General features: G+C 42.1%; 1 protein-coding gene across 1 annotated transcript in view; it reads left to right on the top strand.

The window, feature by feature from the left end:
* The first annotated feature begins 274 nt into the window (after window positions 1–274).
* The window catches only part of dntt (deoxynucleotidyltransferase, terminal), an 86,806-nt gene continuing 68,418 nt past the window's right edge, over window positions 275–18,662 (top strand). The window contains exons 1-3 of the mRNA XM_037781412.1: window positions 275–468; window positions 6,506–6,683; window positions 10,531–10,644. Of these exons, the coding sequence (XP_037637340.1) occupies window positions 275–468; window positions 6,506–6,683; window positions 10,531–10,644 (486 nt within the window). The remainder of the gene's footprint in view (window positions 469–6,505; window positions 6,684–10,530; window positions 10,645–18,662) is intronic.

The following is an 18,662-nucleotide window of genomic DNA, read 5'->3' as shown; positions in this document are numbered from 1 at the left end:
TGGCAGGTGTTTTTTGGTAAACACCAAATCCTCAACACCTGTTGCCAGAGGCTTTTCCTGTCTGCCAACTCTCACCAACCCTGGTCTAACTGACGCACCGTCCCACAGTTGGGCAAATAAAAAAAACTGTGAAATAAACAACTGTGGCTTTACCAAAGTGGGTGTTTTTTCCTGGATGGAAGTTAAGTGGCACACAACAACAACAAAACAGCTCAGAAAAAAGCACAGATTCCTAGAGGTGCAGAAATACTTTGGCTAGCTCACCTCAGAAGAGATGTTCCACGGTCCCGCTGTGCCTCGTGCGAGGAAAAGGTTGAGAGCAGCAGAAGCCGGCGTTCCCAGGCGTGAAGAGGTGAAGTTTGAGGATGTCAGGCTGTACCTGGTGGAGAGGAAAATGGGCCGCAGCAGGAGAAGCTTTCTGACCCAGCTGGCCACGTCAAAGGGCTTTATTGTGGAAGACGTCCTCAGGTTGGAAAAAAGCTTGCAATTTTGTCGTTCAATGACTGAGCAGGGCTCGGTGCCTAAAAGCTTTTCTAAATGTGAACCTCAAGAGGACACGCTAATGTAGAGCTGAGAGGGATGCTGGAGTATTTTCTGTGTTTTTTGTGAAGGTACCAGCCAGAATGGTTTGACCTTGTGGTCGGCTTTCAAGGCCTTTATTGTAACTTAGTTCACAAGACTAATTAAAGGCCTGTTTGAGCATTGTTATCCTGTGAAGCAGTCGGGCCAATGAATGCAAAATTAAGACTTATTTTCATGCATAAATAACATGTTTAAAATGTACCGTAAAGGGAGATTTGTCTAGTATTTAATACTCTTATAAACATGGGACTGGGCAAATATGCTTGCTTTATGCAAATGTATGTATATATTTATTATTGGAAATCAATTAACAACACAAAACAATGACAAATATTGTCCAGAAACCCTCACAGGTACTGCATTTAGCATACAAATATGCTCAAATCATAACATGGCAAACTGCAGCCCAACAGGCAACAACAGCTGTCAGTGTGTCAGTGTGCTGACTTGACTATGACTTGCCCCAAACTGCATGTGATTATCATAAAGTGGGCATGTCTGTAAAGGGGAGACTCGTGGGTACCCATAAGACCCATTTACATTAACATGTCTTTATGTCAGAGGGACCCCTTTGGAAATGGTTGATACCAATGGATTTCTTAGGTTTTCTAGTTTCATATGATACCAGTATGTTCACTCTAGCTTTAAAACTGAGCCCCCTACAACCTAAAAAGTGCAAGTTGCTTTCATGTGTTAAAGAAATTAGTGCCGTTAAAACAAATTTGTGTTAACATGTTATTATCGCGTTAACTTTGACAGCACTAATCTATAAATATAATCATCTTTGAGAAACACCTTTATTTTGAAATTCTCACTTTTTTATTTACTCTTTTTATTAAGAAGAATAGATTGTTTTTCATTTAAATGTCTGGAAGAGCTCAGTAATAAGATTGTCAAATCATATTTTATTTTATTTTTTGTGAGTTGATATAAATGTAACTGATTGTGTTAAATGGCCATATGATATCGTCTCATATTGATCGCAGGCCCCTGAATTGAATCAAATCAAAATCGTATTGTGGCAGACTTATATCAGCAAATATTGTATCAATATAATATATCGTGAAGAAACTTGTGATTTACACCCCTACCTATAACCCAGATGTTAACAGTAAAGAGATCAGGCTGTTTCTGGAAGAAAAAAAAAGGTCAGGACATTATTGAAAAGAGCATTTCTCCATTAAGATATTCAGTGTTACTTTTAATTTTCTTAAAAACATATGCCTTTTTAAAGAAGTTCAGGTCCAATTAGCTAATTAGAGAGCCACTATTGTCTCATGAATACTTCATTAGGAGGGGTTAGGGCATCCATTCTATCTCCGCTACACCTTAGTGGATTTCCCCCCTGAGCCATAACTCACAGCTCCTACATAAATACGTTTAGGAAGGGGAAGAAATTGGCTTTACCAGCTACATCTTGTAGAAAACTAAACACATTGAAAGAAAGGTAACAGAGCACACACAAACTTTTTTTTAATGAGTTGGGCAAAAAGTTTTTGTGAAGTCTCACTTAAGGGGGGAGATGTTTTGTGAGCTTGATCCTCGTGATGGTGAATCATCTATTGTGCGGTAATTATGATAGCAGCATGCCTTCTTACTTTTATCCATCTTTGATTGAAAGCATCTTTTAACGCTTCAGAGTCCGGTTCCTTTGAGGCTCGTGATACTGTTGATGGAGCCTCCCGTTTTTAAAAGTCATCTTTGTTTTTCGTGGCTGGGCAGCTCAACACTCAGACTTTGAGCTCCTCTGCCGAGCAGGTGTGTGTATTCCTTCTGTCGTTGCATGGATCAATTTGACTTTTAGAAATTCACATTAAGGTTAGTTTTTTTTTCAAATTTATGTTCCTTTAAGGTTAAAAAGAAAAGGTTGAATTTAGCACGTGATTTAGGTTAATAAAGGGTCCTCACGGGTATAGTATAACCAATGCGTGTGTGTGTGTGTGCGTGTGTGTGTGTGTGTGAGTGTTTAAATGTGTGTCTAAGTGCGCCTGCCAGCCGTGCGCCAGCTTGGCCATGGCAGCATTCCCAGAAACACAGCTTGAGCGCTCCTACGGTTACACTTGGCTTGATACAATTGTTTGAAACCAACGACAGGAAGTAGAGCGTGCCTGCCTCAAACTGACATTAATTCTGCAAGCCGACAAAACTGATATCAGCTGCAGTTTGATGGCAACACCTCCCATATCTCTAGTCTAGTCTTACACAAGTTATAGGCACACTGCCTTGAGCATATGGTCAGACACGCTGTGTGCATTCCTCTGTGCATAGAGGATTGTGCTGGTACACACACGCACACACGCACACACACACACACACACACACACACACACACACACACGCACACACGCACACACACAAACACACAGACACACACACACCAGACTCCCCTTGGCCTTATTTCAAGTCACATGAACATGGATCCAAATATCGACATGTTTGTCCCGGTTGATTGATGAGCTGCAATGAATGCTCTTTTACGAATGACTGCGGTGAAGTTAGTTTTAAGTTGGATATGACAGGCATCTTCTTACCCAGTTTCACCCCGCCGGGGTTGGCAGTAGGAGGGCTGTCAGCTCATCTCCGACTAAAGGGACCGTCGATGAATTACTGTTTAAATGACACAATACTGATAGGTTTTCAATATCTTCATGCTGATTTGCTTACGTAAGTAAAAAGTACGATTTAACAATTTTAGTTCAGTTTAAAGGAACGGTGTAACATTTCGGGGGATCTATTAGCAGAAATGGAATAAAATAGTCATTACTATGTTTTCATTAGTGTTTAATTAACCTGAAAATATGAGTTGTTTACTAAACAACATTTAGCACAAAATGAATGCAACACATAAACATCAGCTACTGCCATCGGTGAATGTCATCTTATTTTCCGAAATGCCGATTTGCAGTCAACGAGGTGCAAAATCGGCCAATACCAATGTTTGACCGATAGCCCCAGCCACTTCCTCATGTTTATCTGTGATGTGACATCTTGGTTGATGGAATGGAATTGGCATGGAAAGCAGCTCCTCTTGAATGAGTTTAAGATAATTTAATGTAATTTAATTTAGCTATTTATTTATTATGATTAATTTACTCTATCTACAATGATCATGCATCTCTCTGTGAAGATGTCTCATGGGAGCAGCTGTAAAAAAAGGCAAACAGATGAAGCCTCACCATGGTGTAAAAATCAGTCATGGACATACTGCGTCTTTGATCTGCCTGTTGGTTTTCACTGGAAGCAATCGCAGGGTAGCTGCTGACATGAGACGACTCGAGAGAGACAGTTCTCCCTATCAAAGCCCATTGACTTTAGCCTGTCCTTGTGTCTGGGCTCAGAGTCCCACTGATTCTGGGAAGAACAATCTGGTGCTGGGCTTGTATTCTCGCTCATTTGCATGTCAATCTGCCGTTTTACATTCTGTGCAGCTACGCACAAGATAATGATCCAGATCCAGGGGCTGGATTATATCTAGGTAAACACGGCGCGAAGAGAGAGTATTTTATTCTATGATCTTAATCTTGTTCCAACATATAGCAACTCAACCTCTTGTGATTTTAGAGTTAAGTCAGCACCAAGAGCTAGAGCTCTATTACTGTAGTTAGACAACTGCAGTGGAGTTAATAGTCCCTTGGATACCTGAAATGTAATAATAATAATACAAAGTGTAATAATACACTTGATTTATATATCACCTTTTATACAGGGGTGTAGTTCAAAGAGCTGTACAACAAAGTGAAGAAATGAATACAGGCAAATTAAAACAAGTGCAAACTGCGCGATAAAACAGTGTGAAGTGTCTGTTTGAGAGGCTATTGGTTCATATCTTTGTGCTGGGAAGGATTTTTTTTTAAAAACATGGACAATCGGTGGTCGGACTGGTATGCCGAGCAGATAGAGGATTAGTTTCGCCAGTGATTTGGCCAATTAGGCCTCAGCCTGAGCTCTGCTGGGACATCTCTTAAAGAGTCTTTCCAGTGATTTACCCACGCCAGGATAGAAGAAGAGGAGGAGTGTGTGGAGGGTAATTATGCACGGCTGGGCGCCCTGATTGGGTACGGTAGTTGGACTCAGTGGAAGGAAGCAGGGGGGAGGAGGCAGTGATAAAAAGTCTGTTGAGGAAGTCTCTGCGGAGCTGGAGGAGGCACCGGTTGAATGAGTTCAGCTATCAAACATTGGAGGGAGGCACTGTGGGTCTGTGCTGATTGTTGTTCACCCAGTGTTGATCCCCAAACAGCACGAGTAAGACCGTGATACTGAGATCTGAGCTGCATTTCAAAAGCCTCACTTGAACCTCTGGACTCTCTGAAGGCTGCTGAGACGAAGACAGGAAAGTTCTTTTTGTTAAATCAAGCAGTGAAGGAAATCTTTCAATCAAACAACTCAAGGCATCCTGGGAATCCTAATCCATAAACCCGACACCAAGGCTTCTGTCATCTTGTTTGGTGCGTTAAGAGAAATTTAATTAGATTAGTGTGGTGCCCGTTTCGAGCACGTTCCCGTCTGGAACGGGACAATTGCAGCATTCTGCTTGGAGCGTCCAGAACCGTGGTATGGCTGCTTGTACCCGCCAAGTGTGAAGTTGATTGGATGAACGGTTCTTGAGCAATGCGAAGGACAGTCATACATACACAGACAGACAGACAGACAGATAATGATTCCTTTATAGTTAGATGATGCCGCTACAGCACCATCTATTGGCCAAATAGCACCAAATTTGTCATGGCCACTTAAACATCATATCTACACATGTCCACCAAATGTGGTCGCAATAGCACAAAGCATTCAGGAGATATGACAATTTTTGTAATATAAACCCCGCCCAGAACATTTGAGCTAACTTTGAGGGCCAGCTATAGCAAAACTGTATGAACATCAACAATCCAAAAAAGTAACTTGTTCCAGCTTAGTCCAGAGATGTTCTGTACCACCTACTTGCCAACCCTCTAGATTTTCTCGGGAGACTCCCGTTTTTCATTGCCCTCTCCTCCCAGGGTCACAATATTTCTCACAATTTATGGCAATTTTCAAACCTTTTTTTTTTTATTTTCATTATCTCAATCTATTTCTGGCACTGTACTGTGTGTATAAGCTATAAGCCCTACCGTTTCCACCCACACGGCAATAGAGCTACAATAAATGTCTTTTCCTGGCGGAGGAGAGCTGCTCTCGGCGTCACAGCAAAGCCGTCGTGGCGTAGCGCAAGCCGTTGGAAATAATGGGTTTCAGAACGCAGTGGTCCCGTTGTCGCATTTTGTCTGAAAGGACCTTCAGTGAATGAGAGAAGGAGAGAGAAATGGAGAGCACTAAGATAAAGAAATACTCAAACAGGGGCAAAAAATTAATGAATGAATTAAAACTGATCAATATTAGCCTAGTTTATAACAGAGATTCACACAAGTTCATGCCAAAGGGGATAATTATTCACTTTTCTTTCCTGATAATTAAAAGTAAAATTAAAAGTAGGCTGCAGTGTGCTTATTATTTTGTTATTTTCATTCTTTAAAAGCCGACAGAATGAAGGAAACAAAGACTTAGATTTGGACAAAATTCAAAATGACGGAAAATATTGTTTCTTAGACTTAATGTTCAAAATGTACAGGCCAAAACGTAAAGTTCATTTTTATAGCGCCACCATCTGGCCAAATTGCCCCACATTCGAAATTGCACTCCCTTGGGTCCCCAGCAATACACCCGCCAAGTGTGAAGTTGATCAGATGAGTGGTTCTCGAGATATGCGTATAACACACAGACAGAGATTCCTTGTTTTATAGTTCGATACAGATGCTTGAAACTTGAACGGGAACTTGAAAACTTGTCAGTTTTAGACAAAATAATGCTCACCACTCTCCTTGAGCTTTGACAGAACGGAATAAAACCATAAAGTGAACACTGAACAGCTTTTTGTCTTCTCTCTCTACAGCGATGAGGTCACTCATGTGGTGTCGGAGGACAGCCAGGCTTCGTCCCTGTGGAAGTGGCTAAAGGAGTGTGGCCCGAAGAATCTACCCAGCCATGTGCATGTGTTGCACATCAGCTGGTTCACTGACAGCATGAGAGAGGGGAGACCTGTTGCTGTGGAGACCAGACACCTCATTCAGGTTTGTGTCACGATCCAGACAGAAAAGTATGTAGGTAGATATGGGGCAAGCACTAGATGGCACTACGAACCAAACAGGTTTTCATTGAGTATGTTACCACCAAAGAAATGAAATAGGCATGAAGTATTTGAGGAAACACTATAATTGAATACTCTTTCATGCAGGACGTACCTAGACGTAGAGGAAATACCTTCACAATATAATGTATATTGTGAAGGTATTTCCTCTACGTCTAGGTATATAGTGAGATTCGTCTTCTCCCAGGAAATCTATAATGTCAACCCCCTGACAGGGAGCTCTTAAAAAGAGGACACATCTAACTTCCCTCCGCCTCTGCTCATATAACCGCACTTCACCTCGCTGATAGCAACAGAAACATCCCCCATATTGCGTGGGAGAGTCAAATAAACCCATCAGCTGGACGTCAGGGCTCGGAGCGGCGCACTAACTGAAAAACACACACACAAACACACACACATACTTCCCCTTGTGAATGGCACTATGAGTGCTTGGCAGCATATGGATCCAAAATAAAGAAATATGTTGTCTCCTGTTCCTCCCACAGTGGAGAGGGAAAAACACTCCCGAAGTCACGTTTGCCAAGCTCCATCTCCGCTTTCCCCTAACTGCCTGTGACAGCGCCAACGGTCACGATGACATTCGCCGGCTTTTGTCTAGTTCTAGCATTGTTTCCACATGGCCACGTGAGTGCGGCACATCAGTGTGGCGCTTCTAGTCGGCTGCATCATTAAGTGACGGGGCTAATGATGCCATGCTGACATTTATTGACCCATCTCCCCAGGTAACCGCAAGCCCACTTCTCTTCTTGTTTTGTGATGCAGTTCCTCTCTGAAGCCAACGAGGTAACGCGCTGTGGCATTTATGTGCGCGGCGTTTCCAGTAGATTGTTTTTATGAGTCATAAATCCATTTAAGGAGCTACCATGTAGAGATAAAATATTCCCCAAACAGGCCACTTCTTGGGCACATTTGCCTGCGGCTCCTCTTGATAGTCTGGAAATGCAATGTGTTTTACTATCATAAATATTCTACATCAAGTCAGGGAGGAATTTTAAGTATTAAACCCATTGAAATGTAATATTTTCCATTACGCCCTGGCTTGCAGAGAGGCTGTTTAGCCTGTTTAAGTGGAAAGGTGGTAAGATGTAAGAATATGCTGCCTGAAAGGAAGGAAAATTGAAATGATTGCCGGGGATTTAGAGTTGGCATCAGGCTTGTGAACATGTGTCTGCCTTCACTCTTCTGTTAGGAGACAGGTGAGCTGTTTGTGGGTTAGTGTAGAGGAGCCTCTGTGATCTTTGCCCTGCTCAGTGGCCCGGGAGGATTTCATTAACCCACCTGAGTGCACTGCGTGACAGGCATTAACTTGAAGGCAGGAAGTGGCCTGGAGTGCCTCTACTGTTTGGAGCAAGGCGCCGGAGTGGGCGAGGTCCTGCAACGATTACTGTAGCTTTTCATCTCAGCAGATGGTACATGAAGAAATGAAGCTGCAGCGCGTAGACTGTACACATTAGTTTAGTTACATCTGAGCCATACAGCAAAGGTGGAGAGGACACTGGAGAGAAGGCCAGGCGGGGATAGGCAGCCTCTGAGATCAGTCTGAGAGCTTTCACTTCCACAGAGTTATAGGCCTGTATAATAACCGAGCCCAGATGGGGAAAACCAACCTCTGCATGCTGATGCACAGACATTCGTCTCCATGGACCCACAATCCCATATTGGATTAAACAAGCTGCAGCTGAGGTTGAAAAAGTGATGGAGAACCCCTTGTTGTATTTACAAGGAGCACACTTAGGCCCTGATCAGACAGAGCGTTTTGCAGATGGAAAACACAAAGTGCACCGCACTGCCTTTTTGTTGCCGATCAGAAAAAGGATTTTTTTGCAGTTTGATGCGTCTTTTTATTTTATATGTTGCAAGGCCACCACCAAATGAGTGCTAACGCTACCTTAATACAAACTGTACCTGACCCAAATAGTTAATAGAACAGTTTAAATGAATGAAAACAACTTAACCAAAATCGAAAGAAATTTGCCTCCTGCTTTTCTTCTGTTCAGATCATGTTAACTACGGTTGGTAAAGTCATATAGCTCCGGGTATCCAGCAGAAGACACCACAATGAGAAAAAACTAGGGCTGTCAATCGATTCAAATATTTAATCGCGATTAATCGCACATTTTTTATCTGTCAAAATGTACCTTAAAGGGAGATTTGTCAAGTATTTAATACTCTTATCAACATGGGAGTGGGCAAATATGCTTTCTTTATGCAAATTTATGTATATATTTTTTATTGGAAATCAATTAACAACACAAAACAATGACAAATATTGTCCAGAAACCCTCACAGGTACTGCATTTAGCATAAAAATGTGCTCAAATCATAACATGGCAAACTGCAGCCCAACAGGCAACAACAGCTGTCAGTGTGTCAGTGTGCTGACTTGACTATGACTTGACCCAAACTGCATGTGATTATCATAAAGTGGGCATATCTGTAAAGGGGAGACTCGTGGGTACCCATAGAACCCATTTTCATTCACATATCTTGAGGTCAGCGGTCAAGGGACCCCTTTGAAAGGACCATGCCGTTTTTTTCCTCGCCAAAGTTTAGCATAAGTTTGGAGCGTTATTTAACCTCTTTCACGACAAGCTACTATGACATGACATGTATGGCAGGCACCAATGGATTCCTTAGGTTTTTCTAGTTTCATATGATACCAGTATCTTCACTCTAACTTTAAAACGGAGCCCGCTGCAATCTAAAAATTGCAAGTTGCGTTAATGTGTTTAAGAAATGAGTGGTGTTAAAACAAATTTGCGTTAACGCAATATTATTGCGCTAACTTTGACAGCCCTAGAAAAAACGCTAATGACGTCGGGCACTTTTCCACTCAGAGTTGAATTATTTTCAACTCAAGGCGTTCAGGGCACTCCTGTAAAAACGCAAGGCGCTCAGCAACACAAAACCAGCGTGCAAAACGCGTCAATCTTATTGAAAACAGCTACAAAAAGCCATCCCAGACTGCTAAAACGCACTCAGTCTGATCAGGGCCTTAAAGAGTTTCTAAGACAGTTTTACTTTTGATTGGCAGAAAAATTGTCCCGTGAAATATATTCAGTTATTCTATATTTTTTGAGAACAGGAATGGCTCCTGGCAGATAATACATGATGAACATTTTTTGAATCCCTTACTGATTGATTCAGCCCAGCAGTGTGAGAGGTACTAGCTCTTTTCATTATCTTTTTGAGACACCCCTGTTCCTTCCGCAGCAACGGGCCCAGTCAACACTGTGTGGTGACAATCTCCCCATCTTCCTCTTTCTCCTCTTCCTCCCCTCTCCGTATCACTCTCCCACCCGATCCATGGGTAATTTTATGGACACAATGTTCCCTTTTGTGATGTCTAATTGTCGGCAAGAATATTAATATTACATTGGTAATCCTTTTGACACATATATTACAAATGGGGGAACCATTTCTTCATAGAATGAAAAGGCAATTTACAGGAGGCAAATTGGATGATGGCAAGCAGATTTGTAATGCCACGGGTTAGGTGGCGTAATGGATTTGGATGCCACCAGACTGTGAGATGAGTGTCATTAGCCTGTTGCCCTGGAGACACACAGTCATAAAAATAACTTCTCCAAGGCAAATGGCTACATTTTTATGTAATTCAATTTGAACTCTTGGCTCTGTGCTAGTCGGGAATAGCCTTACACACATTTACACATTTAGCCCGTCAACAAGTTGCAAGAGCTCAGAAATTAAGCGTAACTGTATGTGAATGTGTGGGTTCATAAGTCTGTGGTTATTTTTGTACACAGGAGGACACCTTGCCCACATCGCCAGACGGTTCTACACCCACTCCTGTGGCCACCGTCTCTCCATACGCCTGCCAGAGACGGACAACCATAGAAAACAATAACAAGATATTCACAGTAAGAAACTGTTACCTCACCTCACTCTGGACACAACAACACTCTTTTTTGTATTATTTATTTTGGCATTTTCGCCTTTATTTGACAGATGACTGTAGAAATGAGGGGAGAGAGAGAGAGGGGTGTGATAGGCAACAAAGCTCCCAAGACGTTGCGGTTATATGGCGTGCGCCGTAACCATTCGACTAACAAGGCGCTCCGTCACAAATGCACTTTTACATGTTCGCCCACCAGAGGCTGTCGCTCTGACTTTCCAATGTAAAAAAGCCGCCTAATCTGTTCTGCTCTAATTGGATGGCTGGCTTCACTCACCAGCGCTCTGACACAACTCTCCCCAAAATACATTAACCTGCAAATGAGCAGCATCTGCAGCTGTGGCGCGTTGGAGGTGCAACAGCTGACATGCCCACGATCCCTGGCACAGGGGGCCGGCACGGACACGCCCCGAGGCGCAGTGCGCTACGCCAAGACGGGGGACGGACGTGACACTCCTCACAAGCAACGATGGATCTGTCCCTCTGCCATCTGGTGGGCAGCGTGGGAGGGAGGGGTGAGGTCGGCCTCAGAGCCTCAGGTTCCCTCGCAGAATGGGGAAGTGGTGGTTAATCGGCTGATTGGCTCAGGTGTTGATGAGCATGGAGGAAAAGGGAAAGGATGTTGTATTGAGATAATGGAAATGTAGCTGCAGGTGCAGTGTGAGAAACCAGCCAGAAAATAGGAACAAGGCAGTGTCTACATGCGGCCAATGTATTAAAGCTGAATTTGGTAACTTTGAGCAATTATGATTAAAAAGTTATTTTTTATAAAACTTTCACTATATCTTGACAATAGTGCATGAGACAGATATTCTGTGAAAAAAATCCTCTGTGTCCTCCTGTGCTCCTAATGGCATTTATGAAGCAATAATCCCAAACTGTTACTGTTTCCACCTTCATGAATGTGAGGCTTCGCTGCATTTACTGTAAATGGAATATCTTCGGCTTTTGGACTTTTAGTTGGAAAGAAACAAGCAATTTCAAGACGTAACTCTGGCTCTCGGAAATTATGATGGACATTTTTCACTATTGTCTGACATTTTATAGACAAAACAATTAATCTAGAAAATAATTAATCATAAAATGATTGACAGATTAATCCATCATTACTGAATAACAGTAATTACTTGTAAGTTTAATAACACTGCTATCACCTAAAGAAACATTCACAATCTCAGTAAAAGAAGAACTAAAGTATCTAAAAATGCTTCAACTTTGATCTACTCTTTACATTTCATTCATTTTAATTTTTGCGATCCCTCTCGGAGACACCGTCTCGATGCCATATTTGGCACAGGATATGAAATCGCAGGTCTGAGATGTGCAATATCACCGTGAAGTGACTGGCAAACCTATGTGTGTGTTTGTGTGGGAGTCTGGAGACCCGCTGATGAGTTTCTAGACCTATTATGCACGGCTTAGCGAGGGCCTGTGAGGCATCTGTTATGACATAATGACTTTTTACCTCGCAGTGACGGTAAATGTACATAATGGATGCACACACGTGTACCGCAATTCACCCACACGTGCTTCTCGCATGCGTGTGTTGTCCTCATGGACAGGCGCGTACAGATGTGCACACCCACACACGTCTCACCTGGGGCGGGCTGCTGTTCAATTTCTTATCCCCTGTTTCTTTCCACAGCATTACCTCCATAATTAGCAATCCCACTCAATTTCCCTATCCCCATGATTGACTCATTATCCCCACATAAAGCCACATCAAAGAAGACTTTCTGATTAGAGGGAAAGGTTGTTTGTGACGTGATCTTGAGAAAGCAACAGGTAAAACACTCCACTGACATCCTTGTCTCCTACAAAATGATGTTCCCATACAACTAAACTGCATTTTATTTATTTATTTATTAGTTTATTTGACAGGGACAATACATAGGCATTGTTACACTTAATTAAAGTGCAACCAATGCAAGGTATATAGGACTTCTAACAATAGCTAATTTGCAGACCTTGTCCCTGGTTAGGCTTTTAAGAAGAAGAAAATAAATAAAAAAAAATAAAAAAAAACAGAATAGCACATCTTACATAAAATCATATAATACAACATCGTACATTACGATCAATTTACATATCATCAATCGTGTTTCGAGGGAAACTCATTTTCTCCTAGATTACGGTTGCAGTTTTATACACATGGATAACGTTGTAAATTAAAACAAAACAAAAACACAACAAAACTACTTGGTTATGTTTAGTAAAAGATTGTGATTTGGCTTAAAATTAGTACGTTTTCTAACGTTATTTAAATCGGTGGTTCTTAAAAATTTAGAGTCCCCCAGAATAATCAGGTTGGTGTTCGCGACGCATAAACACCTTTTTCTGTGCACCTCCCTGCGCTGATTTCGAGCGATTATTGTGAATGTTCTGATTAATAAATGTAGGATAAATAATATAATGCTTTGTTTGTGATGACAGTTTTGTTTAGTTTAGTTTTGATGCTTTTTTGCGACTTTTTCTTTCCCCCTAACCCTCTGGAAATCATGTGCATGCACACTTTACCTCTCACAAACACACTCAATAAAATCTATTCTAAGGCAAATTATATCTCTGATGTGATGTATCAAACATTCCCCAGTCTAAAATATGATGTTTTTGTCCACAACCATTTGGCGTCCCCCTGAAATTATCTCACGACCCTCCTTGGCGACTCCCAGGTTGACAATCATTGATATAAATTATGGACGTAAATTAAAATAACTCGACAATGACTTTTGGTTTCACACGGGACATGAACAGCGGTCTCCTGGGTGAAAGTCCTGTGTTTGTTTGATCCACTCGGACCTCCTCCCTATGCGGACTTCCGCGGACTATTATTACAAATGTTTTTGTGATACATCAAAACCAAACATAATCTGGGAAAAAATACCCCCAAACTTTTGATTGACAATGCAGTTTCGTTGTATTGGAACGTAATCTTTAGGAAACCAGGCTGCCACTGAGGCAGACTCAACGCAATTGATGCATTGGTGCCCTTGCTGTCAAGTCATGGATGAATGCAACAGTCAAGTGGCCAGATATCGATTACTGCTGCTCCTTCATGAATGTTGTCAATAAGGTGCTTGAAAAGTTCATTCTCACTCATTAGCAAATCAGATGTCAGTTCACAGCATTGTAGTAATGAGCGGTGTCAGAGGAGAAGCATGTCTAAAGGCAGTGGTGGTAGAGATCGGTGAGAATTGTTCACTCTAAAATTTTATTGTAATAAAAAAAGATGTTCATGTGCAGCAAAGACTCACGACCAGTGGGTAACCTCCGGGTTTGAAAAGTGAAGCCAATGCTGAAGTGCCTTAAACTTGCATTCTCTCTAATAGCCAGCAGGGGGCGACTCCTCTGGTTGCAAAAAGAAGTCTGGTTGTATAGAAGTCTATGAGAAAATGAGCCTACTTCTCACTTGATTTATTACCTCAGTAAACATTGTAAACATGAGTTTATGGTCTTAATCACTAGTTTCAAGTCTTCTTCAATACAGTATGATGTTCATTTAGTAAATTATGGTCCCATTCAGAGTCAAATAGACCATAAAACAGAGTATGCTTCAGGGCGTGGCTACCTTGTGATTGACAGGTCGCTACCACGGCGTTGTCCGGTCTGGGAGTTGTCCGTGTTTTCGTCTTACATCTTTAACCCTTTCACAGTGTGTTTTCAGTTTATGAAAATTAATTGTAACAGTTTGGTTGCCTAAAAATGTCTTATTCAGCATTCGGTTGTACTTAGCTCCACCCTCTCGTGTCACTTCTGTTTGCAAAAAAACAAGACGGTGACTGCCAAAAAGGCTGAACTTGAGGCTTCAAAACGCCAGTCCACAAATCAATGGCGATGACGTCACGGTGACTACAACCACTTCTTATATACAATCTATGCTCACAACAAAACCACATTGTTAAATACCCTCACATCGATGGACAAAATTGTTTTCAGTTAATTGTTGGGCTGCCATGTGGCCACATTATTCTCTGACTGCTTTCAGGCTGCTCATCTGGCTCAATCATGGGCAGCCGGTGCCACTGTCACCCAGCAACCGCAACCATATGAGTTTGCCTTTTTGGTTTGTTTTTTTCTCATTATTTATTTGGCTATCTTTATATTATTTACAAAAAAAGAGAAACCCTGCCAATCCAACATTTGCACTTCACTGAAAATCTGGACTCTTTTCACGGTTATTTGATATTCATGTAACTTCAAAAGCTTTGCACAATACATAGCATGGATGAAGTATGAGATGAAACTGAAAATTTGATCTAAAATAAAGCTTCCTGTAGCGTTAGAGCTTCTGTTTGTAGAATGTGAAACTGGAGGACTTTGGTGAGCTCCTGAACCCCTTTATGTACCTAACGCAGACTGCAGAGTGAATACAAATCGGCACAACCTACGCAGCAGGGGACCTTAAACTGTCTGGGACAACCATTTATAAGAAGGATAATTGTTTCTTTGATGGTAAGAGATGTATTCATCGGGAGCAAAAAGAGGTCAGACAGTCAAATTGGAATCCCTCAGCTCAATTAAACGAAGCTCTCTTGACTCATTCAGCATTGCTTTATAAATGCATGTGTGTAAAAGTTTGATTTCTTTACATTACAATACAGTTAATATTCCCAGACCTAACAAAGCAGCTCTTTCACAAAATTACAGCCAGAGTTATGCAGAACCAAAAGTAAACTCTTTCAGAAATAAGAAAACCTCATTCAATATCACATTGACATTTGAAATAATGCAAATTACTAGAATTCCAGCATGTCTATAACATAGCCTTTCTCAAAATTAGGTGGTGCAGATCAACGGACATTTGTTTGAAAAAACAAAAAATAATATCGTAGTTTATTTAACTCATATTTATGTTTTTAGTTACCTTAAGCAAACACCATTTCCCATAATCCTTTGACTACCGCAGGTTAAATTTCACCAGACCCAAAGAACGAGGCGAGTCAGGTTGAGTTGATGTATTAAGGATGGATGTATTAAGAGAGCTGGATATGGTGCCACCACTCAGCCTTGCTGCCACAAAATAATCCCCCTGTGGCCCAAAAAGCATTTTGCTCGGTCGTCATGCTGTGTATTATGAATTTATAAACCATGAAGGTTTCATATTTGTAAAAATTTCCCATAGAGCGACATCATCCTATTGTAAAGTGGGAAGAGCCAGCGGGAGAAACACTGATGCGCATATGGGCTGGTGCACTCGGCTGCACAACCCAGAAGCATGAAATCTTTGACCTATGTGCTAGGCATGTCACGGTGAAGACATTTTCCCACCAGTTAATAAACTTGTGACAACACCAGTGTTACCAATTACACCAGACATTTTACAAGAAAAGATGACGCTCAATATCTGCTTACTTTGATCTTTAACGTTGGATGGCGGTGTGTCTGGCCTCTTTTCGTTGCGGCGCCACAAGTTTCCACCTGGCGCGCCCGGTGCACGGCGATTGCCTCATTAACGTTTTGGTTCTCTTATAGCATTGGGTTAAAATCTGAAATATTGCCAAATAGGCACTTTTGCTTTTCGCTTTGAAACCAAATCCTCCGCCATCGTCTTGTCTGCCAACTCTCTCTGAGCTGAGTCTCCGTACCAAGCAGACACTTTCACTTTCAGTTTGTAGCGTCCGTCGTCCGACTATATTTTGATAACACGGCGCTGATATGCGAAAATGTAACTAAATGGGTTTTTATTTCTACAAAAAAAAAAGCAAAACGAAGAAGGGGGCGGTGGGCAAGTAATGTAATCGGTGTACGCCTGAACACCGTGTAACAACGACTACCGCGGCAAGTCAATTGTGCGCTCAGTGAGCAATATCCACTCAAGTGGATGGGCGCCATCTTTCAGTCCAGTATTCCGTTATAATACATCCATGGTTGAGTGCCAATAGCTGTAATATTAGCAGAAAACAATGTCTTTAGACCTTTTCATTTGGACAGACCTAAGTTACCTGTTTCCTCCCTTTAAGTATTTATGCTAAGCTTAGCTAATCACCTCCTTGCTCCAGCTTCACACTTAATAATGCCCAGATATGTGACAGTAGTATTGAATTTCTCATCTAATTATCTGCAAGAAAGCAAAACTCTGAATTTCCCAAACTATCGAACCATTCCAAAAGATGATGAGACACACTCCTAGCACAGATTTGTGTGAGTATTTGTATGAACAAGCAGCAATTTAAATGGAAACTATTGCTTGTTTAGGAAGCAGGACAAAGAATAAACACATGAAATTTTCACCACTAACAAAAACCAATGTATTTGACCAACCAAACCAATTAGTTTGACAGTGATACAGTGTAGTGAGCCAAACACCCAGGGGCTTTAAATGATGCGTATCTGTATTCATGTGTAGGTGCACCGCTGTGTTTTTGAAGCACATCTTGGCGTATGCTGTTTGTGCATCTTCGTGTTCGTGTAGATGGATGCAATAGACAGACAGAGGAAGTGTCGGAGGAAACAACCTGCGATGATTTTACAGGATGGAGGGGAGGCATCCGGGGGGCTAGGCAGCAGGGTGTGCTGGCGAAGGGGGGAGGAAGTAGGTGGTGCAGAGAGGCGTCAGGATCAGGAAGAGAGGATGAGCATCGTCTCAGCAACAGCACCCCAGTGAGGTGTCAATCACACACTGGCAGCAAGCGGCCCTTCATTCCACAACCATGCGCTATTGATTTATTCATCCCTGCTCCCTCTTTATCCCTCACCATCTCTGCCTCACACTCTTTCACTCCCACACCACTTCTTCCTGCCCTTTTGTTATGTCTACCCCACCCCCTCCCCCTCCGTCCCCTGTCTACCCATTCTCTCTCACTCTTGTTGTCTCTTGCTGTGACTGGGAAATCCACACCGTCTACACATACACCCTCTCTTTTTTTATCTGCTTAGCCATGACTCCTCTGCTGTCATACTTTCACCGTAAGCCTGACGTACGCTGACACAAAAATTGACATTTGTGTCGTGGCTGATTGACGTGCAGCATCGAATGCCTTTTCTCTGATGGCAACACACACACACACACACACACACAAATACAAACAAGCACACACAGTTTGCCAGACTAACGAGGGGAGGGAATGCAATAGAGGGGAAGAGAGAGAGAAGGAGGTACATAGAGAAATGGCTAAACATCCTGAATTTGTTTCCCCTTCAGCAAAAGGCCTCCGATGTATTGATAGTAGCAAACGCCACGGATGAGCAGATGGGTGGAGGGGGTATGGGTATGGGAGCACTGAACCTTAAATGCATCAAATTGATTCCCTCTATTCCCCAGCGGAGTTACATTCTCAACTTAAAGAGCTAACAAACAAAAAGCCATAAAGATCAGAAAAGGGCCAAGCAATGCTTCTTCAATACTTGTTTGGTTTAAGTGTTTTTGGAAAGACTATTTGCTTTTTGAAGGCATTTGTAGAAACCAAAGTTAAAGAAGCTCCTTTTCCTCATCTGATGTAAGCTTCAAATTACAGAATTATGTCCGCTAGGCTACTTATTCATTAGCTATGGGATAGATAATATCCATCTCCTAGCTGATAATCGTGTTAAAACTCTTCTCAGTGGGTTCTCTGACCTCGTTTTATGGTTTCCTTTTTGCGCATGCAGCGAGGCGGGCTGCTGTGCGAACATGACTCGCAGGCATTTCCGTGATATCCGGTGGCGGGGGGTAAATCGGCGTGCTATATCAACGTCCCTGCGTACCAAGTCCCCCTACTAGCCTTAACTCCTCATTAATTAGATGAATGCATATGCAGGGTGGGTTTTTCAGCCCGCAGCGCCGACTCCATGCAGCTGCTAAGACAACATGACAGTTGACAGACTGGCTGCAGAGAGAGTGTGTCAGTGTGTACGATTTTTCTGCAGGTGAGATCATTATAATTGGGTGTTCTGCTTGAGTATGATTTTGCAACAAGAAACAGTAATGCAATTATGTTGCTTCAAAGAAATACAATATTTTTGGGGGGAAATTCACTTGTTTGCTCGCAGGAGTTAAACACCCAC

The sequence above is a fragment of the Sebastes umbrosus genome, chromosome 10 (genome assembly GCF_015220745.1).
Source record: "Sebastes umbrosus isolate fSebUmb1 chromosome 10, fSebUmb1.pri, whole genome shotgun sequence".
Taxonomy (NCBI): Eukaryota; Metazoa; Chordata; class Actinopteri; order Perciformes; family Sebastidae; genus Sebastes; species Sebastes umbrosus.
This window is presented reverse-complemented; position numbering and strand designations above follow the sequence as displayed.